The sequence below is a fragment of the Pseudochaenichthys georgianus genome, chromosome 16 (assembly GCF_902827115.2).
Source record: "Pseudochaenichthys georgianus chromosome 16, fPseGeo1.2, whole genome shotgun sequence".
Taxonomy (NCBI): Eukaryota; Metazoa; Chordata; class Actinopteri; order Perciformes; family Channichthyidae; genus Pseudochaenichthys; species Pseudochaenichthys georgianus.
In genome coordinates, this window is record NC_047518.2 from 34,258,149 (window position 1) to 34,281,619 (window position 23,471).

Below are 23,471 nucleotides of genomic sequence, written 5' to 3' on the forward strand. Positions count from 1 at the left end.
CCCTGCCCTTCCTTACCCCCATCCCTTCATTGGAACAAAAGTCCATTTCTAAACGACTCCACTTCAATGACTTTTGACACGCTTGGACAGAGCCAATGGTGGCATACAGAGACACTTCATGGACTAGCAACCTATAAAATGCATAACAGCAAAATGTGGTGCTCTGCAAAGTTCACCAAAGAAAGTGAACGGACAACACTCAACGTTTTATGTAAGTGATACAGTTTACCTCGTCAAAATAATTACAGGAGTAGATTCACTTGCCAGGTATTACTATATGTATTGTTTGTGATTTTCTTTCTCCACAGATGAACCTGTGAATGTGACCCTGACACAGCAAAAGGAACCAGTGATGGAGGGTGGCAGCATCACCCTGGACTGTGCTGCTGACTGTAACCCACAACCACACACGTACAAATGGCTCAGAAGACAGATGGGTCAGATGAAGGGAATAAATTCAACTGAGAAAAAAAGCTTACAATGACATTGGAACAAGGTAGTCCGACTGGTTGGATCTGAACGTTCAATGTAAAAACAATTATATTCCATGTCCTCTATTCCTCTAGTGTAGTGATGAAATCCTAATTTACTAAAGTGCTAAACATTCATACCAAGATTTTGCTCAGCTGGCTACTGAACAACACCACCAGAGAAATGTAACTACATCCATCAAGGCGCCTGGTCATTTAATACCACCTGACACAATTCATAGTAAGCTTGCAAATTGCAATGTAACCTTACCTTCGGCTCCGACGTGCTGATTTAACAGAATAACCATCCGCACATTTATCTTTATTTTATGCATTTATTGGTTATATTTTATATGGCGTTAAAATATGTTCAGTTATGTCAAATTGTAATATAAGCTATACATTATCTTTCAAAACTAACAGTGTAAATAATAACAGCAAAGACACAGTTCAAGTTTATCAAGCAAGAAATAGGGTGCAGGCTTCCTGTGATTAGCCTGCACACGTTCATACAATGGATGATATGTGGTACAGTATGCGTTGTAGAAACAAGCCATTAAAATCCCCTATAAATATTTAACAATAACATAAATGTTTTTTTAAAGGAAACATGTTATAAGCTTGTTGACAATGAATCTTTGAATATAATCATACAATACATTGTAGAGGATGATTGTGATAACTTGGTAGATAACATGACATCCTGTAGATGGCCCTGTAATCCTACCAGAGTCCTCCTGCCTCCTGACAGGGAAAAGTCTAAAGTGTGTCTGCACGGCTGAAGCGTCGCCTTACCCCTCTATACACTGGACCATTGATGGAAATTACACTCTTCCGTCTTCCTTCAGCTTTGTTTCCACAAATGTAGTCTCTGGGGAAATCAATTGTGCAGCTCAAATGCAATCCAACATATCTTGCACCGCCGCAAACTACCTGGGCAGCAACACAAAATTGCTGTCCGTAGAAACATGTAAGTCACTATTGTGTTTCCCCTAACTACACTTAAAGGCAGATCAAGAGTATTTTGTTTATTTATATTTTTATTTCACAGCCTCCATGTATATGTGGCTGTTAGCTTTTGTGATCCCAGGAATTGGTTTGCTATTTGGAAGTGCAGTGTTCATTTGCAGGAAAAAATCGAGAAACAGGTAGACTTTACTCTTTGTCATGTACAGTAGAGCTGTGAATAATCGTTCTATTGTTGTTGTATTATCCACAGACCACCAGCATACGTTGTGTGCAACACTGATATCCTTTTAAGGTACAACTGGAATGTATCAGTTGTCTATTATTTATTTCAAATTGCTAAATTCAAATCACATCTTTTTGTTTTGCATTATTTTTTCAAGGGAACCAAGCTTACCTGACGTCGCAGAACAAGAAGAGAGATATGGCAACTTTGAAAGGTAAATAAAACTATTGTATTCCCAATGTATGTATATTTATAAGGTGGAAACTGACAAAACCGATAGATTATTTTACATAGTCCAATTTATTGTTGTCTTTTCTCTTATACCTTAAACTAAAAATATATAGAATGGAAGATATTAAGAGTATCAAGTCGGTTTTCATTTACCCACTTCTCCCCTACCGCTCTTTGTCTCTCCCTTCCTCTCTCTCTCAATCAGATTTCAAGCTGAGGACATACTATCACCATGCGGACCAGATAAAGGCCCAGATGAGGACAGTCTTTCCTGTGTTTATGACAATGAATTTTTGGAAGATATGAAAAAAAACAACCAGAGCTCAACAGCACCACAATAACAAAATGGCTCACTGAAGAGAATGCAAAATACAGCCACAAGCAAAGGTGCAGTGACTAAGACTCATGATTAAATTATGCCATGATCCAGACCATCACGTGTCACTCAAAGTAGCATTCAAGATTTTAAAACTCTATACATAGATTAGATTGTTAGCAGGGGAAGACCTTAACACCACATTTTTCCAAGAATCAAATGAGATTTTTGTAACTATTGCTATTATTAGTTTTGTTTCTATGATGACATAGAAGAAGACTTTGTTAATCTGTAATGACCCTTTATCTGATCTAGCTGCAAATAAAAGCAGGCTCTTGTCCTAATAAAATTCAAAATGTTATATCAGGGTTTATTACTGTAGAGATCCACTGGTCCTTAAATAACATGCCTAACACGAAAGTCAACATGAGCTTCCATTTTGCATTTTGGTTAATATTAACCAATAGGTGTGTGTGCATTGCTCAATATAGAAATAAGATCAGTGAGTCATACGGGAATAGAAAGGGACTTTTCATTTCCGGCTGCTTCTGGAACTTTATATATCAACTCATCTTTGAACTATATTGTCTTTGATGAAACACACAGCAAGACAAACAGCACTAAGCTTTAGTGTTTATTTATTTGAAGGCCAAACACTTGAGAAAACGTCCAGTGTATGTGAGTAAATACAATTATTTATTTAATCAAACATTTCAGATTATCTTTGCAAATGAAATTCCCACATCTGGTTTTTGGAACCTGAGCTTGAGAGCCGATATGGTTTGTTTATTTTAAATTGTTCTGTAATCATAGAGGGCTTGTATGAGGTACCGGGGAATTTATGTTGTTATCTATGCTCTCTTCAAAGACAAAATGCTACTTTGACAAAAACAGTGTTTGATGATTAAGTTCAGAGCCAACGAATAAACATAATTACACAAACCACCTAAATAATTGAGGCAGCATTAGACAAGCAACTCTCCTCTTCTGCATTGTGAAATTACTGTTTTTGACAAAGGAGTAGGGTTGGGTACCGAGAACCGGTTCCGATCCAACGGCATCATTTAGACATGTGAATTTCGGTTCCGCTTTTCGATGCCTGAGGAAATGTTTCTCGCCGCTCTCCGTAGCCTTCTGTATGACTGCGGCGGGGCGGGAAATGTAGCGTTGTACCTACACTTCCTACACTTACACCTACACTTGAGCAAGGAGAGAAAAACACTTCTTATTTCTTCAATCTTGAAAAGCAAAGACAAGTGAAAAAGAAAATCCAAAAACTGAGTGTTAATGATGTCACTATTGAAAATCAAGACCAGATAAACGAAGAAATTAGAATTTTTTTTTATAGCAATTTATATAACTCAAAGTTTTCTAAAGAAAATTGTGATAACTTTTTTAGTAAAATTACAGAATTCAAAAAGACAATAGATGATCCTTTTAAACAGTATATGGACGATCGACTAAAAATGTAAGAATTAGATAGTGCATTACTGCAAATGTCTGGTGGCAAATCACCAGGGCTGGACGGTATAACCATAGAGTTTTACAAATATTTTTGGTCAGATGTGCGAAAAATGCTTTATAAGGCTTTCACAGATTGCATTTCAGCAGGAAACATTTCTATAAAGATTTGCAATGACATTTCCAAATGGTTATTATTTTAAGCTTAATGCCTCTCAAATGTTTTTGTGCCTTTATGCTTTTTTTTCTCTCCCCCCTGGCTCATGGATATATTATGTTTGTCTTATTGTGAATGAATGTCTTGCACTTATGTTGATAAGTTGATGATATCCTCACCGAGCTTTTGTATGTTTTAAAAATGTTCAATAAAACATTTATAAAAAATGTTTTATTAATTAAAAAAACCTACACTTCCTACAGCGTAACCTGAGACCAGGGCCGGCCCGTTGCACTGGCTTTATAGATGTTTGCCTAGGGAGCCAGTTCTGTGGAAGCGCTGCGCTGACAGCTCTGGGAGGGAAAAAAAAGGTTTTGACCGTTGGTGCTCATCCTAATTTTCGGACTTGATGTAACAACATTCATAATTAAGTAAATGTAACACCCTTTTCACCCCAGTTAGACGTTTCATTTGCCCTGTACGATGGGCGCTGCAAGTGATGAAAATGGGGGATGTTGGCTTATCTGGCACCCGCAGCTCATAGCCAAAGTGCGAGTGAGCGAGGGAGAAAGGGAGGGTGCACTGGAACCGGCGCTGTTTTTAGTAGCATCTGGTGCTAGCTGCTCTAACGGAAGAAGAAGATGTTTCTCCAATGATGTGGAGGGAGAGTCCTCTCCAGTCAGACTGAGTGGCTGATAACTACAGCTCAGTGAGGTAAAGGACTCTTGAGTGTTTAGATAGTTCACTTTAGTCTAAGTTATCTCAGTGGGTCTCAAACGTTTTGATCACAATTTATGTAAACACATATTTCCAAGGCACTCCTTTATAATTATTGGGATAAAACAGGTTTCAAATCATTCCAATGTCTACTATAGGACAGTAAACCAGACATATCGTTTTAAACTGGAGAGATACAAAAAATATGCATAAATAAAATAGTAAAACAGGATATGAATGAACAACAAAAATAAAATAAGTTACATATTTGTTATTGGCTATGGTAGGTTACTGGTTATGTTCACATACTTATTTGATTATTAAAATGTAAACCGATCTTTTTCATATGGGTGTTTAGAGTTGTACCCCCTAGATCAGGGATGGGCAACTTTGATGGTGGTGGGGGCCACATCATTGATGTACTGGCCACCAGGGGGCCGCAGATTCACTTGGAACACACACACACACACACACACACACACACACACACACACACACACACAAATGTCATGTGTTGTATGTAATTATTAACAAATATACTAAGTCTGACATCTTCATTGACATTTTACAATCAAAGGGAACATCCCCCCAAAATGGGAAGATCCTCTAATAAGCTCACTAAACAAATATCAGAAATGTTATTTCATTTTTACAAGTGGCATGTTTGTATTGAACAGGTTATTAAACAGTGGAATACAACTATTTTAAACTATTGGAAAGCACGGAAAATGTGTGTGTATTGAGATTAACCATTAGATGACATACACATGAAGTCATGAACACTAACCCAGACATTAGTTGTCTAACTTGAACCTAAAACACTTGTAGCCAGTCTCTGCATTCCCCTTATTCCACAATAAGGGGAATGTCAACACAGACACCTGTCAGCCCGCACTCTGCTGTTCCTCAGCACCACTCCCCTCCCGCTGAAATTATGAATGCAAAGCGTAGTAATCATAGATAACATGGCAGGGTCCGTGACAGTTAGTTTTCATCTGATTTCAAATAAACAAAGTCTTGGTTTTAAGAATATTAAACTTGTTTCGCCAAATTCAGATGATAAAAACAACTTTTAAGCTTGTAAAGGCATAATTACAAGAGGCAACTTAATGTCACAGCAGGCATAACAACAGCCAGTGTTTCTTGTGAGGGTTTCCCCGGGAAACAAACACAATACACACAAATGCGTCACAGATTATTTCGCGGTATTTTAAATCATCGACGCAGCTCACGACGTAACTAGTGGACGGTATCAGTACTACAAGTAAAAATTAAAATATATATATATATTTTTTAAATTACATTTTTTTTTATTAATTACGTTGTTTATAAATTAATCTGAGGGCCGCAAAAAGAGGAGGTGGGGCCGCATGCGGCCCGCGGGACGCCATTTGCCCATCCCTGCCCTAGATCTAGTCTCTAGTAATTCTGCTTAAAGTGCACCAGATTTAAGCATTTTACTTCAAAAATGTTCAAACATTTCTTCCCGGTATGCCTGAGAAGGCAGATATGCTTGTTTTTCTCAACAAGAACTGTTTTTAAATGGGGGGTGGGTTTCCTTTAAAAGTTGGACTGTTGCACTGTTGTAGCTTCAGTGGTTCTCAGGTTACAGTTACATAGCAGTGAATATAAACAGACTGATTAATGTGAATATTACTGTAAACCAGGGGTAGGGAACCTTTTTCCTCTCAAGGGCCATTTCAATGTTTCCAACATCCTCCGAGGGCCGTACAAATGATTGACCTCTGCTTAAAAATACTAAAATCACAGCCCATTCATTTGGCCTTTCTTTCATGCTGTGCAAAGAAAAAGCAACCTCTTATGCCTTTATCTGAATGTCTTTCATGTTTGTAAAGCACCTTGAATTGCCTGGTGCTGAAAGGTGCTATATAAATAAACTTGCCTTGCCTTGCCTTAATCCAGATATTTTACCATGACTCACGCATGCATGCACGTGCACGGTTGTGGCATGACCACCAAAACAGAAAGATTTGGACACAAGATGTGTCCAAATGTATTTAGTTTCCTATCCATGTGGACATGATTTAAGTGGGGGGGGGGACCTAATTTCCTCAGGGAGGTCCGGGGGGCATGCTCCCCCGGGAAGATTTTTTGTTAAATATTAGGGTTAAAAGCATCAATCTGGTGCACTTTGAGAGCAAAATTAGGAGATATGGACACATCTCTCAACACCCATATGAAACAGAACTGTAAGCTGATTTATTTTTCTTTATGGATATTTTACAAATCACTCCCCTTTCAAACTGTATTCTTGTTTACAACTTTTTTTTTACTGTCATATAGTATTTTATACCTGTTTACTTTATTCTCTTATTTTTTTATAACTATAATGATCATACAAAGATGTGCATTTACCTCACTGGTTGGAGAAATAGCTTCTTATATTCGTTATTATAGCTATAGCTAACCAGATGCTAATAACAACAAAGTTATTGACTGTCTGTATGATCAGTATGTCAGATGAACAGATCGCCACTGGGCTTTCAACTAAGACACAGCCAAGCAAAAACTGCGGCATGTGTACGCCTCCTTATGGGTTCTGCAATTTTTGGAAGTGCCGGAGCCGCGTTTTGGTGCTCTCCGTCAGCACTGCACCCCTGTCAGGCGAGACATATACCACGTGATGACAGTTAGGCTCGTGTTGTGTTCAAGGACCCTGACCATGGCCAGGAAAAACAGGCACTCGCTTGTTTAATTATTTGGCGGTCGAGATTTCTTTAATTTTTTTCTTTTTTGCGTGTGTTTATAAATTACCTCGAGGGCCGTACCAAATTGTCTCGCGGGCCGGATACGGCCCGGGGCCGCAGGTTCCCCACCCCTGCTGTAAACTAACCTGTGTAAAAGTTTCTCGAATAAATGTAATTTTTTTTTGGTGGAAGAAGCATGTATCATTTTTTTTACCCTGCCCCTCAAAGAATCGGAATTGAGAACCGTTAAGAATCGGAATCGGAATCAGAATCGTGGAAATTCAAACGATACCCAACCCTACAAAGGAGTGGTGGCTTTAAAAGGGGGATGGAGCAATATTAGGGTTTTAGTTCGCCAACATAAAAGGATGTCGAGCACAAAAGTGGAGAATACTTTCTCAATATAATGTACATTTAAACTGATAGCGTTGGCCTTTTTTTAGGTTGCTAAAATATATATTTTCTGCTGCCCAAAAACTCTGTAGTGCATTACTTAGGTCCTGTGTCTATAGTCCAACCTTTTTCCACTTGACACCCTGTATTCTACTTTAGGTATTACACTGACTATGTACCTCATACAACCCAAATTCAAAACGTCCTATCTTCGGTCCCAATTATGTGGTTATTTAAACAAATATTCCTTCATAATTCGTTATGTATCAGCAGGAGTGTTTCTTTTGTTGACCATGGTCACATCGTCAAAATGAATTGCTTAATAACTTGTCAGTGATATAAAAACAGAGAACTAACTTGATCAACTGTTTCTGTAACCTTTTATGTTTTGAGTTCCGTTTTTTTCTTTTTTCTTTGGAATAGGATAAAAATGGAACCAGGGGTGAGGAGTGAGGTCATTCTCTCAGTTTACATCATATCCTTTCTCCTTGGCCTCCCAACAAACCTTGTGGCTCTCTACGCCTTCAGCGTCAAGATCAACTCCAAGCCCGTTTTAACAGACATCCTGCTTCTCAATCTGACGGTCTCTGACCTGCTCTTTCTGATCATCCTTCCTCTCAAGATGCATGAGGCAGTGTCAGGCATGCAATGGCATTTATCCAGCGTCCTGTGCTCCATCACCTCCTTTATCTTCTTCTCAACAATCTACAGCAGCTCCTTGCTGCTAATGGCAGTCAGTGTGGTTCGCTACATTGCACTAGCTTTCCCCGTCACCTATCATAAGCTGCAGAAACCTGTGTATGCGATGATTATCAGTGCTGCTATTTGGCTGATTACAACAGCACACTGCAGCATCACTTTTATTACCCAGCATCTACCATCCCTGTCCAGCGAAGACTCCGGTGTTTGCTATGAGAACTTTACGGCGCAGCAGCTGACGATCGTCCTCCCTGTACGTTTGGAGTTTTTCTTCGTGCTCTGCGTAATACCTCTTTTAATTTGTGTTTACTGCTACTTGAGGTGCATCGTTATCCTGTACAGTCGCCCCAGGATATCCCTGAAGCAGAAGCAGAAGGCCATCGGCATGGCCTTGGGGACTCTAGCTGTGTTTCTCATCTGTGTGCTGCCGTACAACATCTCTCACTTAATGAGTTTCTTAGAGGGTGAGAGCCCCAAATGGAGGCACTACACCTTGCTGCTTAGCACCTTCAACACCTGTATTGATCCCATCATCTTCTACTTTTCCTCCTCCACTTTCCAGGGCATTGGTAAAAAGTTGATTTTCAAGAAGTGTGTATTCACTGTTTTAGGAAAACAGCCCACTAACTCTAGCTAAGTCTATAATACAACACCTCCAGCTGAAATATTCTTGTTGTATTGTATATAATGATTATTATTTTGGAATTTGTTATGCTTTACAGATTGCTTTAATAGTTCAGTTCCTTAATGAAACCACGTCTCACATGGTTTGCTGTTAATAAGTAACACAATATTATTTTAAGATTATAACATCCTGCTCAAAGGGTATGACCTGCTTTCCATAACAAAACATTGACAAAACCACAAGTTATCTTTGGTGCATAAGCAAATTCCAAATTTTATTATTTTACAGTTAATTCTCAATTTTCGAAAGGGAATTGTTATTCTTTGCACCCTTGAGACATTATTTCCTGTCTACTTTAACGTGGGCCTGCAACTCTTCTGCACTCGTGCATTCTGTAGGCACACATGTAGAATATACCTGCAAAACAAAACATAGGTCATGTTACCACAAGTTAATGGCACTATAACAATCTGTTGTCCTGTAATACACAATGTTTGACAGCAAGACATATTCTCTTGTGTTAAAGTTACTGATGTGTGAGACTGAAAACTGTATTGTTAGCATTTAAGTGCAAAATAAAAGCTAAAAAGTCTGTAGTAACCAACAATTTCTGTAAATAAAATAAAAAGTGTTTGTGTGCTGAGCTGAGCTGTTAATTAAGGTTTATAACGTTTTCTCTGTGTGCAAATAACAATGTAATATTTTTTTTAAAAGAGTCAAACTGATATAGAAAGTAGTTACACCAACTTTACTGCACTATTTCATTTGAACAAACCGGCAAAGAAGTTCATGAGCAGTGCCACCCAGCCTAGTATGTAGGACCAAGAGAAGCGCCAGTCCCCAAAGCGCTTGCCCAGGAAGTTCACAGTCACTCCAGTGTAAATGGCCATTGCAAGCAGAACAAAGAGAGCTGACATATTGGGCAGAGAGTGACACATATTAAAATAATATCCATAAAAGTTAAGTTCATCTCAGTTGGAAGTTGGAAGAGTTTCAATAGCAGGCGTAGTAAACTTTATTGATATACAAATTAAATAATAATGGCAGATGTGATGAAAAAAAAGATGACGTAATTTGGTTGATTGTATCCTTGACTCACTTGAAACAAAGAACATGATCCCAGCAGCAAATGAGCGGTTGAACCTCTCAAAGGCCGAAAAGTGGGCAAATGAGAGGATTCCTGCGATGATGCCAGCAAAGCATGACATGGCAGAAAGGATCATGAAAGCACGAGTGGCATTCCAGTAGGCTGTAGGAGAGAGAACGAAGATATGATATAGAATATTATGTTAACCATGAACAGTTTCATACTAAAATGTACTCGGGGTCATTTGAAACTCGCTAGAAATTAAACTGACCAATTTAACTCCAGACACATCCAAACTACGAAATGTTGTTATGAAGTGTTATAAACAAGCCTGTCACTTACTGTTAAACAGAATGATAATTTTAAACTTTTAAAAGGGTTTTATTGATTTTACTTCAGTAAGATGCTATTCCTTTTTTGTATACTATATTATTGCAGTATTTAAATGTGTAGCCAGATATGAATGTTCAAGGAATAGTTACATCAGTCCACCACTAAAACATTTTTGAACATTTGATCATTAGGCCAAAATGTAACTTTAACAATACCTTTCGACCAAATACCTACAAAACTAATAACTTTCCTATCAGCCTCATCTTTTCTTTGTATTAAGTCATTATAAGCTAATTTTAGCATGCTAAAAAGCTGGTTAACTTGTTACATTACACATGCTTATCACCATTACATTAGCATTGTCCTTGTGAACATGCTAGCATGCTGACATTAGCATTAAACTAAATACAGCTTTATTTATTCTTTATTGTTACTCTTAAAAGGTAAAATATGTGTTCCACCATTGTTGCTGTCGTTCTACTCGGCCTGGAAGTCATCAAAGTCACCTAATAAAGGTGAGTTATTGATTCAGGGAGACAGAAGGGACTTATTAGGGGAAGAGGAATGTATTTCCCACTTACCAATGCTGTCAGTCTGCATGTAACACTTGCCAGACATGCAGTACCTCCACAGGCCCTGGTGGGCAAAGCTGCCGGACAGACGGTACTGCATCCAGTAGTCTGTGGCTGCGGACACCACCAACAGGATGTTTCCCACAATGGCACAAAAGAGGCCCCCTCCCATGAAGCTGTGCATCATGAGTGACTCTAGGAAAGTGGTCTAGGCTTTATGCACTGTGCAGGAGAAAAACAAGATGGAAGTCAGTGTTGCAAGTGTACTTGTAGCAATATCATGAGTCTTTTTAACATGGTTTGTAGCTTTAGTCTTAATGCTTTTTCAGTAGGAGATGTATTAAAGAGACAGGAATGGCCTGAGGAGAGGATGCAGAGGCAGGACAAAAGTGTAGTCAGTCTGCTGTGATATGGGCCAACACCGCCACAGGTGAAAATGGGGGCTTATCGTTGAGCTACAGTTAAAACACCACCATTTTAGTATTTAATGAAGGGAAGACGTTGATTTACATTTCCTATTCAGAATTACCATGCAGGCCTAGGAGCTTAAAACAAAATGTTCACTGCCACATACCATTAACTCCAATCATTCACATCAATCACAACTTCCTGGCAGCAGTGTTTACCACAACATTTCCTCAAATACCGACTCATTTTGGTAGACTCTTTGTGACCTTTGAGTCAGAGATGTGGTTCAGCAATATGCAATATCATTCAAGGAGGAAGCTGCCCAAATATACACGAGGATGTTAGAGCTATAGTCTAGCTGTGTTTGCCTATCCCTGAGAGCTGCTGGACTGGACAGAGTAATCATACTAACAATACATTTAGCTCATATGGACTCTCTCTCTATCTGTTTGAACATGCTTTTCACACTAACTGAATATGTCAATTACCTAGACCAACCACATGAAACCCAAATCAGCAAATAGCTGAAGAAAATATGAAAGATAATAGAGGATACAAGTAAAACCACAAATTAAATATTGAACAAGGGTCTCAAACATAAGCTATAGCTTAAAAGAAAGAGGTCACTTTTGAGAAATGTGTCCAACTCCTAAAAGATATCCCTTAGGTTAAACCATTTCTCCTGTGAAGCTGCACAGACCGTAACTGATGTTTTAAGCATGACAACAAAAGATTGATATGAAATGGCAAAAGAAATGAGCTCTTCACAGCAGAACATGTAAAACATCTGTTCCAATGGTATCCCTTTAGCTCTGAGCTTTCAGAGATAACATGCATCATCAATACTCTTGTGGAGGGGTGTGAACAGCTTAGATTTCTCTGTACACATGAAAGGAACCAGAAAAATGGCAAAGAACCATGAGAAATGTATCAAGTAATAAACAAAAACAATTTAAGCATCACACATTTACGCAAAAAGGCACATTGAATGTGGATAATGCGAGCTATGTATTGAAAGCCTGTCACTCTCACATGGTGGAGGCCCTCTAGGCCCACCTGTAAGATATACACTTTCTGGTTAACATGTTCTGATATGATATTTATTATTTGTATCCCACATCTAAGTGGCAGCAGCAATTAACAAACAACCCAACATCATCTTACCTGAATTTCTCAGGATAAATTAATCGTCTTAAGTACCAGCTTTTCCTCAGGGAAAGAGTAAGAGAGAGTGCAAGCTGGGAGAGAGCGAAACGTCAAAGAGGAATCCCTAGCCTGAACTCCAAAAAGTTATCCCCTCCACTTTTCTGTTGATGGAGGCACAATCCTCTAAAACAATCAGCACAGAACAAATGCACTTGAGCTGGTGGGCCAAAAGTCACGTGACTCTTTCACACTGAACTACATGGGAGTATTTTGGGGGGCGAGGGGAGGGTGATGGATGGTGATGGGGGAGGGTGTGGTATACGAGGGCGCTGCACTACAGTCCCCGTCTGTTGTTCTATATGGCATTCTGGAACTGTGGATATGCAAAGGCTTGCAGTACTGCACCGGTCAATGGAACATGCTGAAGCGCACACTTTCTTTCACTGTGGCTGGGGTGTGGTTACGGGGACACGCTTACAACAGACCCATGACCAAAGAGCTGCTTAAAAAACAGAGTGCTTGACATGTTCACTCTGAATATGTAACACCATTGCAGAAACACTGACAGTAAAAGGCTGCCAAATACTGAATAAGAAAAAGTGTTCATATAATGCTATATTTGGCATGCATATAATAACACAATAGTACACACGTAGCAATGTTATTCACACAACTTCATTAAAGCATTAACAGCTGCTATGATGGATGGGTTATTTGAGGTTATTAAAGTAATTTGAGCACAGGTAATTACGTGTCAGATGGTCTGTGTTAATATTCAGGAAAATGCCCTCTGGGACACCTGAGCAGTGATTCCATCTTTTGTAAGTAACTACCTAATTATTCCACACAAGGGATTTTTGTAGGTAATTAGATTTAGAAGACAATGCAATAAGCATACCCTGCTTGATAACGAATAATGCAAAAGATAAAAACACAAGGTACCAGGCTTATTTCTAAGGTGGACGCATGAAAAAAGTCTCATATTAGGAAAACTAAAACAGCATTATCTTTAAACTGCACATATCTATTTTGGGTTTGGGGTACATTAGAACTCTAGCAGTAAAGTATCGTTCTTACTTTTGTGGTTAGTATGTGTACCTTACTGACTCATTCTCCTACACTTCAGCTTCCTCATTTTGCCCTTTACCAAAGTGATCTTAAAAAACAAACAAAAAAACAACTCAAATATGGTGAGTGGGTTGTTTTTATATCGACTGTTCAGGTAAAATCTGTAATCTGCATTTGTCCATTGGTGGTGTAGAAATATTTAAATAGAGATGGAATGAAACAAAGCACCAAGTAAAATCCTCCACATGAAAATCACCTATTATATTAAATAATAAATGTGCATGGTATGATGGCTGGTTATCTGAGACATGAGAAAGAGAAAGACACCGGTGTGTCAAGAATCAGGTATAACCTTTACTGACCTCCACAGGAAGCAGCTGTACATATCACAAGTATGTGGTAAATGATCTTGCAACCCATTTCGAGGTAGACCAATTTATCTTCAATGTCACACTTTCCTCAACTATCCTCATTGAACCATCCCACGGTGCGCTATTTCCTTTTTGAAAGTGTAAGATAAACACTAGCAGCATTAGGAAACATTGATAACTTTTTCTTAACATTCAGTGGCGGTCAGTAGGGGTTATTACATATACCAATGTGTTTGGAGTTATTTAGGCTTTTACCATTCCTGTGTTTTATATTTGTTAGTGTTGCATCCCTGTGGATTGAGCCTTTCAAATGATTTGGCTAATAACATAATTTCATATATTTAGCCGTGCAGCATTGTCAATTCAATTGTCAAGTATTTTTATATCATTGATGTTACCAACAGCTATTCAGAATCTTTATGTGATGGGATGTGTTTAGCACTGCCCAATAGCACCATCTGCTGCACTTATAAGGCATCCGATCACCATGATGGAAACATATTTTGAATATGTTTTTCCTCTCAACAGAAGATGGATCAGGGAAAAACATGTACTGTCTCTCAGTCATAGGTCATACTGGGCACTGTTTACCGGTTGGCCTGCTGCTGTCAGTGAAGCCTTTCCATGATCCTCCACTCTGTCTCCCACAGGAGAGGCAGGGAAGAGGTGAGGACCGGGCGCGTCTGATCTCATGGGTCAACCTGAAAACACCTCCCTCTGTGGGCTCCCGGCTGAGGAATCAAAGGTTTAGTTGCTGTTCCTGTTTCAAATACTACTGCACTATAAAACATTCAAAAGCAAGGGATCATCAAGTGTGTGTGTGTGTGTGTGTGTGTGTGTGTGTGTGTGTGTGTGTGTGTGTGTGTGTGTGTGTGTGTGTGTGTGTGTGTGTGTGTGTGAAGACATGGGATTAACTTGGGGACCGCTGAGTTTACATTATTTTTCTATATTTAATATTAAGGTTATTTGTGTATCTAATTCCACATTGCTTTGAAAATGTACATTTGTTTTGTATGTGTGACTGCTTTGGTGGAAGTGCTTTCCAATGTCAACAAAATATTTCAGTTTCAATATGAATTTAATTGTGTAGTGTCTCCTCCACTTGAACTTACAGTGGGGAAAAAAGGTCAAAATTAATTAAATATGTCCCAACAAATCAGGATTTCGAATATCTATTTGAAAAGAGAGAATTAACTTTTATGCCCTTGGACACTTTTTTTTGCTGGACTGTCTCGTTAGTGATCATCGAGTGTCTCTTACTACAGGGGGCAATGTTGAGCAGTTGAGCTACCTGCAAATGCCTCCTTTGTTGTGTGGTTGTGTGCTGCTGTGGATTTTTTAAAAAGGTGCAGTGATAGTACTGAGAAGGATCTTGGAATACTGATAACACAGAACGAGGGGTGATCCAAGGACACACTGTGAAGTTAGCTTCCTGAGAAACTCTTCAATTCACCGAGCATCACATCACTGGAAACTGAGAGGAGGCTGATCAAAGAGCAAGCAAGTGAAAGAGAATAATAGGATGTAATGGTAAGACACACTGTGGGTATAGCATGATGATCAGCACAACAGAGAATTATGGAGGAAAATAAAACAGATCGGACATCTTTACAAAGGCTTTGTGTTTATCCATCAGCCCATGGCAAGGGGTGATGCAACATACAGCAGCAGAACACAGAAATGAGGGTAAGCATTAACATAATGCAGCCTATAGTTACTCTAATAAGCTTCTCATGCATTTCAAGTGTAAACATGTTTTACATATTTAACATTTAATTGCATTTGTAATTGAATATTATATTGTAAAACAGGGTTACCTTGGCAGTTGTTTTCCCCAGCCATGTCTTGTGTGGTGCTGCAGAAACTTGGTTGTTCTGGATCAAATGAAAGAATAATCACAAGATTACTTTAATAACTCAAGATATGGAAACACATTATCAAATCATGCGTGTTGTTGACTGAAAGGAACATCTGTATCAGTCTATAAACCATATGGAAACATTTGAAAGTACGTAGGGAGCAGTCTCTAAAACAGTTTTAAGATTATAGAATTATAGATTATTGCAACATGCTGAAAAAGGGAATGTAGAGACAGGTATTACTAGCCTACATGTCGAGATTTAACCCAACACAATTTGTGACAGGATGTATGAAAAACCTTAACACACAAATATAACAAATCCAGAAAGTAAATATGTATACTTGCATGATGAAGCAAGTGAAATTGCCACTTTAATTCAGGTCTTAAATACACATGATCACTGGGATACATGTTTGCTGTTGCAGCACACATTCAAATAATACCTTGTTTATTATTCCATAAATGTAAGTGTTAGACGTTAAGTTTAACTAACTGTTAATGTGCCTTTTTTTAAACTTACATATTGATACTGCAATTTATTTTCAAAGAAATGCAAAAATCAATTGCAGCCCTAAAATAAACCTAAATCAAAAGCATTGCCTTCATCCGTGAGATGATGAAGCGTTGTGCGTTTTGGTCCATTAGGTTCTGAGTGTCCAAGACGAACAGCATGTTGTAAAGTGATAGCAAAGAGGAACGAAACATTTCAGGTTCTCTTCATATAAAGTTGAATAAATGTACAGGCATGGCGTATACTTAGATTTATTATGACTACATACATTACAAATTAATGAGAGTTTAAAATTGCAGATTATACAGGAAGGTAGAACAAAAACACAGAATATTCACTGAAATAAATATAAGATCGATTCGAGTAATTCAAATATAGAAAAAAAATATCATACAATAAAACATTAGATATAAAATATAGTTAAAAAAATAATATAGACATCAAACAGTTGTAGCAACTCTGACAGGAGCTGGAGGGACAAATGTGGGGAGAGCCATCGATCTCTCAGAGGGAGTCTGAAACAACAAACACACAGGTTATCTACTACTAAGCAACACATATGGACCAGAAGCAGCATTTGTCTGCTTATGCATCTTTTATTAGAAGGTTTACCAGGTTTAATCTGTTGTAGTCAGGGGGAGACTTCAGCCCTCCTGTCAGCAGGATGTGAGGGGTCGTTTCTGCTTGGGTTGTTATTGCCTGCGAGAGAAAAGAAAGACATTGAAACAACCGGCCGAGAGACAGGAGCAGTATTCATTGCATCATTAGCCCTTCATGATTCAAGATTAAACAGATTCTGCTATCTCATAATGATAGCATTATAAGGGTCTTGGGTGAGGAGCTCACAAACAGAGCCATTAGAGAATTACAATAAATGACGTGGGATAAAACCAATAGGATCAAAAACAAACAAAAACATGATAGCAAGAATACACCCCAAGTTGTTCAGACAAAGAAGAACTTCATACCCTGTAACAAGACTACAACTTAAATATATAACATTCTATATTATGCATGATAAGGAGTGTATGGCATGTATATACATAACTTAATGTGCCCTACAAACTCCTCATTGGTAGTCTTTAATTATGTTTTAGTACAATTATTCTAACCTTCTCAACTGCTCTGGACACTGGATATCTTATCTTCCGCCCTACAAAACAGAGGGAAGAAGGTCCAAATGTGATATTTCACCCGGTTTAAAAATAGATCGGTATTTTTTGCAAAGCCATCACCTACTTTTGTTCTTGTCTGAGTGGACACAGAAGTAAATGGCGATGCCCAGCAGGACGATGAAGAGCAGACTGCAGGGGATTCCAGCTGCGATGCCCACGATGGCAGCTCTACTCAGCCCTTCCCCTAGTATCACCATCACAACAAGTAGGCAATAAAAGGTACTATAGAAAGAAAAGATGATTTCATTAAAACACACTAACTGATCGAGCCATACCTGGACCAATTCTCTGGACCTCAGACGGCTCTCCTTCCGTCATAAGAGCTCTAGGGATGACTCGAAATCTGTACGTCAAGCTGGGATCGAGGAAAAAGATGTCCACACTCCTGACCGAGCCAGGTTTCTGCTGGATGGTTTGAAACACGTCTGCACTGCCTCTCCTCTGGGTGCCGCTACGACTTTTGTTCGGAAGGTATGGTCCTTTCATTTGGATGTCAAACCCTATGCACAAAGCACATGCAATTATGTTTTGTTTGATACATCACAAAAGTGGTGCCACATTACACACCTTTTTAATGAGGAAAACTAAGGTGTTATTTGATGTACATATAAAAATAGATAAGTACTTTATTGATACCAATTTGGGAAATGTTTGCGTTGGAGCAGCATAAAAGACACAAGTCAATAAGATAAATTAAGACACAATAAATAAAAAGTCCAACATATTTCAGAAATAGAAATAAAATAGCATTAAAAATAAACTAGCTGAGAGGGAGACGAAACAAATGCTGACATTTGCCATTTGCAGCACTTTGTTCCTTTAATTATTTTTAGGCTTCACACATTACACAATATTTACACCCCTATGCTCCATGTTGTCTGTTTTCAACTGTGTGGAGTTCTGCTGAGATGTACATATTCAAAACAGGAACGTTGGGTTGGTGTGTGTGTGCTGTTCAAAGATTTTCTTGTGAGAAAAAAATGAACCTGGAGAATCACTGCTTTACCTGTAACGACAGAGGTAGGCGGGACCTCCCAGGTCAACGTGACGATGGTGCCGTTGAGATTACGGAACAAACTGAAATCTGAGATGGATGGTCCTGGAAAGAGGGATTGTGAGCAAGGGGCGATCAAGAGAGGGCACGAGAGAGGGGGGATAACAAGACTAGAGGGCTTTGTTCGACAGAGAAAGAGCAATGTCAGGTATTCCTTAGCTCTGAGGGCCCGTTGTTTTTTACTTTTGTAATTTTGCAAGTGTTTCATATCAGAAGCTGAAGGCAACAGAATCCTTACAGTATTTAAAAAAAACATAACATAAATTAGTGTGTGGCAGAAGACCACACTATCAATATAACAATATAAACATTTGAACAACACCTTCATATCAAAAGCAATCATTTCCTATTTTTTTTTTATATTAACAATTAGTCTGCTGATTGTTTCCCTGTTTTAACAATTCAAAAGTTTGGTCTGCAACATGCCAACAAGAGGTGCCCACAATGCATCTTAAGAGTCCTCAAGCCCAGGGTGACTTATTTAAATCTATGTATGTTTGGCAGTCAAACGTATATAGATTTATATCACAGGAGTTACTTAAGAAATTACTTTTAATTTCAAAATAATTCTTATAATCTGAATTGTTACCGATTCATTTTACATTGATCAGGAAGATGATTGATTAACAATTTCATTCCTTTTCTGTATCTATCTATTATTTCCCCTTCAGAGTGTCAAATTACGTATTCACTTATTAGCAGCATTTCAATGTTTTAGTTGTTCAATTTAGGGCTACATTTTTGCATTTACATATTGACATATTTAATATATTCATGTTTAACCTTCTAAAAATGCCACCTGAAATAGTTGTTAATGTTTTACTTATAAAATAGTCAAATTACATGAATATAATGAATCAAAAATACAAGAACCTGCAAACTGCATGTCCTACAGTACTTCAGTAAGTATCTGGAGTTTTACCACAGCTTCATTTGACAGCAGCCACACTGCACCTTGTAAGTGCACTTCCCTCCTCTGGCTGCCCAGTGGGTTGCTGCAGGAGCAGGTGTAGTTCTGGAGGATGAAGTTGCTGACATTGTAATCCCGAATCTGGAGCTGTGTGGCATTGCTGCTGATCTGGTATGTTGTTCCCGCGGCGACGGTCTCGCTGCCTTGGGACCAGGACACCACAGCTTCAGGCGAGGCCTCACTCACACACTCGATGGTGACCACTATTTTGCCATCAGAGGAAACTCTGGTCATCAAATAAGGCAGGAACTTCATTGGACTACCTGGGGAACAAAATAATGTTGTTCTGGGCTGGCCACTAACTTCTCTAATGAACACACAAAGTGACATTTTTGTAAGAACCAAATACTGGCTTCTTTATCTGAAAACGTAAGACTTACTTGCAGTCACCCTGCACTGATTCTGTTCCACTGGGTGGTCTGCCATGCAGGCGACAGTTTTCCCGTTGAGGTTATCTGAGGCGTTGAAGGTCAGGCTGAAGGTCTCCGCTCCGCTGCTGGTGTTGCTCAGTGTTGGGAAAGAAAGCACGGCCTGTGGGGTTCCCCCCGGCCACATACAGTAGTACTGCAGATTGACGTTATTTACCGACTGCACCGAGCACATCGGGTTGCCTGACGGTCTCTCTGTCCAAAGGAAAAGACATTATTAAAATGAACCAGGCATTCAGTCAAATGTGGGTAAATATAAACAGATGTTATTCAGACAAGCATGCGGAGTCGGCGCCATGTATTTGCAGGAACTTAAAGTTGTCCTAATTATTGTAATTTCAGCCATCTTCTTTTACAGTAGGTGCAAAGATAGTAGACTGCAATCTCATAGCTCTACTAAAGATATTAAAACACTATCCTTGAAGTATATATATATATAAGATTGTAATGTAGCGATATGCAATTCAAAACAGACAGTTCTGTTATTTTCAGAAATGTTGATACAAGTTGAAACAGTCCTTTCAAATGCTCACCAAAAAAGGTAAAATCATGCTTTAGACTTACCATAAACTTTTAAAATGATGTTCATTTGAAGCTTTTCTTTAGACTGCTCAGTGACCAGCGTGCACGTATAAGTGCCTGCTTGATTGGTCTGCACATTTGTTAGATTTAAGACTCCGTTGAGTTGATCAGGAATCTGACTACCGAAGTCCCACTTGGCAGTCGGCAGTGGGAACCCTTCAGCTTTGCAGGAAACGCTCAGCGTATCTCCTGATAAATAGAAAGGCTGAGCTGGAAGAGCCTCCAGTATTGGCTTTTCTGGTCCATCTATAAACAGATCACATATAAAAAGAGGAGTCCCATGAGAAGGAGGGGATACTATCAAGGGACAGATCTATACAGACATTTTATTAATCTTACACAGCACGGTGACGTTTATGTGAGTTGTCACACTGCTGAAGGGGTTCTTCAGGAACACCGTGTACCGTCCTGTGTCTCTTCGGTTTAGCCCGTGGATCACAAGGCTCCTCTTCTCCACTGTGTACTGCGAGTTGGAATTTATTTCTATATCATTGAATAACCACATCTGTTGCTGGACCACTCCCTGCAGCATGCCGTACTGAAGGGTGAACAGTTTACGTCCCTCTATGGCAAATTCAGGCTGTGTCAGAATCACACTCTGGATTCTTTCTGTAAAAGAAAAGTATTTAGAAGAACAGTTGGGTGAAGTAATTAGAGCAGGTCAATGTGGTTGTACCCGTTTCACTTTAAAATGCACCAAAAGTACAAAGCACATTTCATTTAGATGGAAAAACTAGACTGAATTGTAAAGATAATAAATAGTGAAACTTTATGAATGCCTGAAAGACTCTCAAAATGCATTTTTGTTTTACTTGAACACATAACACGGTTCATTACACAACCACCAATCAGCAGCCCTGGAGCTGGGAGGAATTCAGAGAAATTGCTTTAGGCATTATTCAGAAATAGCCAATTGAACCATCCCGTTGCCCATAAATATAGCAGTTAAGTTCAAAATAAAGGTTTAGTTAGGAAATGGGTGTGGTCCGAGCGAGGACTCTTCTAATTTAGGGCCCTAGCCTACATTAGCGGCCACTTTAGCTGGTTTGATCCCATCAAAAGATGGTCTATAAAGAAAAAGTGTGAAAGTGTCAGACTGTAGAACATTCAGGTTAATAAAGGTTTAAGTAGACATTAAATGCAAACCCTAAGAGCACACAATCATGTTTCTCACCAAATACTTCCAAAGTGAAAGAAGTCACTGATTTGGCCAGTCCAGATTTTGTCATTTCAAATGTGTAGTTACTGGTATATCCAAGTGGCACATTGACAAAGGTAAGGGATCCCTTTGGCTCAATGTTCAGCACCTTCTTTCTGTCTTCGACTATGTCTGGGGGGACATCAGAGCCAATAGTCCATGTGACGACAGGTAAGTCTCCCATGAGCCAGGTAACAGTTGGGTCATCGGCCCCGGTGAAGGACACAGCCAGAGTCACATTGCTGCCAGCTAAAGCATTCACCAGAGTAGGACCGACAGGAGAGACCACCAGCTGACTGGAAGCACCTGTATAATCAGTTAGAAGGAGGAAATATTCTAAATATTTATCTCTTCGTTCACCAAATCCATGTTACAGAAGGCCTACATGCTATAAATACTGGAAAGTGAATATGGTATGTGTCTGTTCGTCTTACTAAAGTAAGCACACATATCATGTTAAACCTTAACAAAATTAGCAACATGAGAACAATTTAAAGCTAATTTCTTGTGTGGCTCTTAATGACAACCTTATAGTCTAGGTAGGAACAAGCAGAGCAAACATGCCATTTAAATCCAGGAATTTAGTTTTAGGCTTACCTTGAAAAGAAAAGCTAAAAATGGCCAGAAAAACTGCGCAAAATCTCCCAAATCCACCAAGCCACGCCATTTTAGTGAAACAGCCGAAGTTGTTTGTCTGTTTTGAGTTGATTTAAATGTTATATTTCGGCACATGAAAAGCAAAGAAATGTCCTTGGTGTCTTGGACAACGAGACTGAACAGTGTGTGGTCTGCTGTAGCAGGGCGCGTGAGTGGCTCACCTGTGCTGAATCAAAGCCTTTATTGTGCACGTGAGGCCACGCCCCTCATCTAATTTAACATCATAGTTCCGACTTTAATTCTGTTTACCTATAAGCCATTATTACTCTAATATAACGTGACACATGAAGAGACTGATGATTTATTTTTTCAGTTTGAGTATACTATGTAAACATGTTAAGGTCTTCATGCTGGTACCTTTACCACAGCAGTCAATTTGAAAGCAGTGTGAGAAAGTAAACACGTTAAGTCTGTTTAGTGTCTAACATGTTCGATGTTACATTAAATACGCACCTTATTTCTCCTCTGTGTACAAAGATCCGTTTTTAATCAACAGCCCATGTTTTGTGTTGTGTTTAATATAAGAGTGTTCCTAAATGCAAGATGGCTAGCTGCAATACAACCTTGCCATTTAAAATAAAAATGGTCTACTTAGTCCTGCTTCCTTTCACATTTGAAATAAATATTTTCTTTTAAATTTCAAAATAGTCCCACTGTTTTAATTTCATGTCACTTTTACCAAAAGCCATTACATATAAAAATGTAAAAAAGAATGACACAGGTTGTTGTTTTGGTCTGAATGAGAAATTAGATTATCAATTGTTTAACACAAGAATCAAATAATTGAAATGAAAATGACCTGAAATAATTGCTTTATTAAATTGTTGGAGCAGTTTTCTGAAGGTGATTTAGCTTTATGTTCAGTCTGCTGTTTGTGCTGCTGGTGTTTATAACTATTAGCAGGTAAAAGCCCTCAATATGGCACAGTATGATTCAACAGCAACATTATTATACCTTTATGAAAGTAGGATTTAATGCAGGATTTTGTTTAAGACTGAAACAATATGTGTACCAAAAGGATAACTAAGTATTGCTGCATGACTGAACATAACATGCTGCAGAAATCGTTTTCCGGACAAAC

At 38.8% G+C, this 23,471-nt stretch overlaps 3 protein-coding genes and 1 long non-coding RNA gene across 4 annotated transcripts; 2 read left to right on the forward strand and 2 right to left on the reverse strand.

The window, feature by feature from the left end:
• Positions 1-1,282: 1,282 nt before the first annotated feature.
• Positions 1,283-2,400, forward strand: LOC117461589 (uncharacterized). Its single transcript, XR_004553720.1, has 4 exons — positions 1,283-1,440; positions 1,690-1,731; positions 1,820-1,876; positions 2,099-2,400. It is a non-coding gene; the product is annotated as an uncharacterized lncRNA (long non-coding RNA).
• Positions 2,401-4,308: 1,908 nt separating this feature from the next.
• Positions 4,309-9,612, forward strand: LOC117461263 (free fatty acid receptor 3). Its single transcript, XM_034103076.2, has 2 exons — positions 4,309-4,541; positions 8,069-9,612. Exon 2 carries the CDS (start codon positions 8,076-8,078, stop codon positions 8,979-8,981), a length of 906 nt encoding a protein of 301 aa, XP_033958967.1. The 5' UTR covers positions 4,309-4,541; positions 8,069-8,075; the 3' UTR covers positions 8,982-9,612.
• On the reverse strand, positions 9,299-11,148 carry lim2.5 (lens intrinsic membrane protein 2.5). The gene is made up of 4 exons (XM_034103077.1): positions 10,971-11,148; positions 10,069-10,218; positions 9,745-9,879; positions 9,299-9,386 (listed from the first exon to the last, which is right to left on the reverse strand). The coding sequence occupies exons 1-4, from the start codon at positions 11,146-11,148 to the stop codon at positions 9,325-9,327; spliced, it is 525 nt and encodes a 174-aa protein (XP_033958968.1). The 3' UTR covers positions 9,299-9,324.
• A 5,420-nt stretch (positions 11,149-16,568) lies between these two features.
• vsig10l (V-set and immunoglobulin domain containing 10 like) lies at positions 16,569-22,526 on the reverse strand. The gene is made up of 12 exons (XM_034103114.1): positions 22,331-22,526; positions 21,710-22,039; positions 20,875-21,144; positions 20,518-20,781; positions 19,906-20,148; positions 19,510-19,788; positions 18,508-18,600; positions 17,777-18,001; positions 17,566-17,685; positions 17,439-17,479; positions 16,939-17,025; positions 16,569-16,841 (listed from the first exon to the last, which is right to left on the reverse strand). Exons 1-12 carry the CDS (start codon positions 22,398-22,400, stop codon positions 16,767-16,769), a joined length of 2,097 nt encoding a protein of 698 aa, XP_033959005.1. The 5' UTR covers positions 22,401-22,526; the 3' UTR covers positions 16,569-16,766.
• Positions 22,527-23,471: the final 945 nt, after the last annotated feature.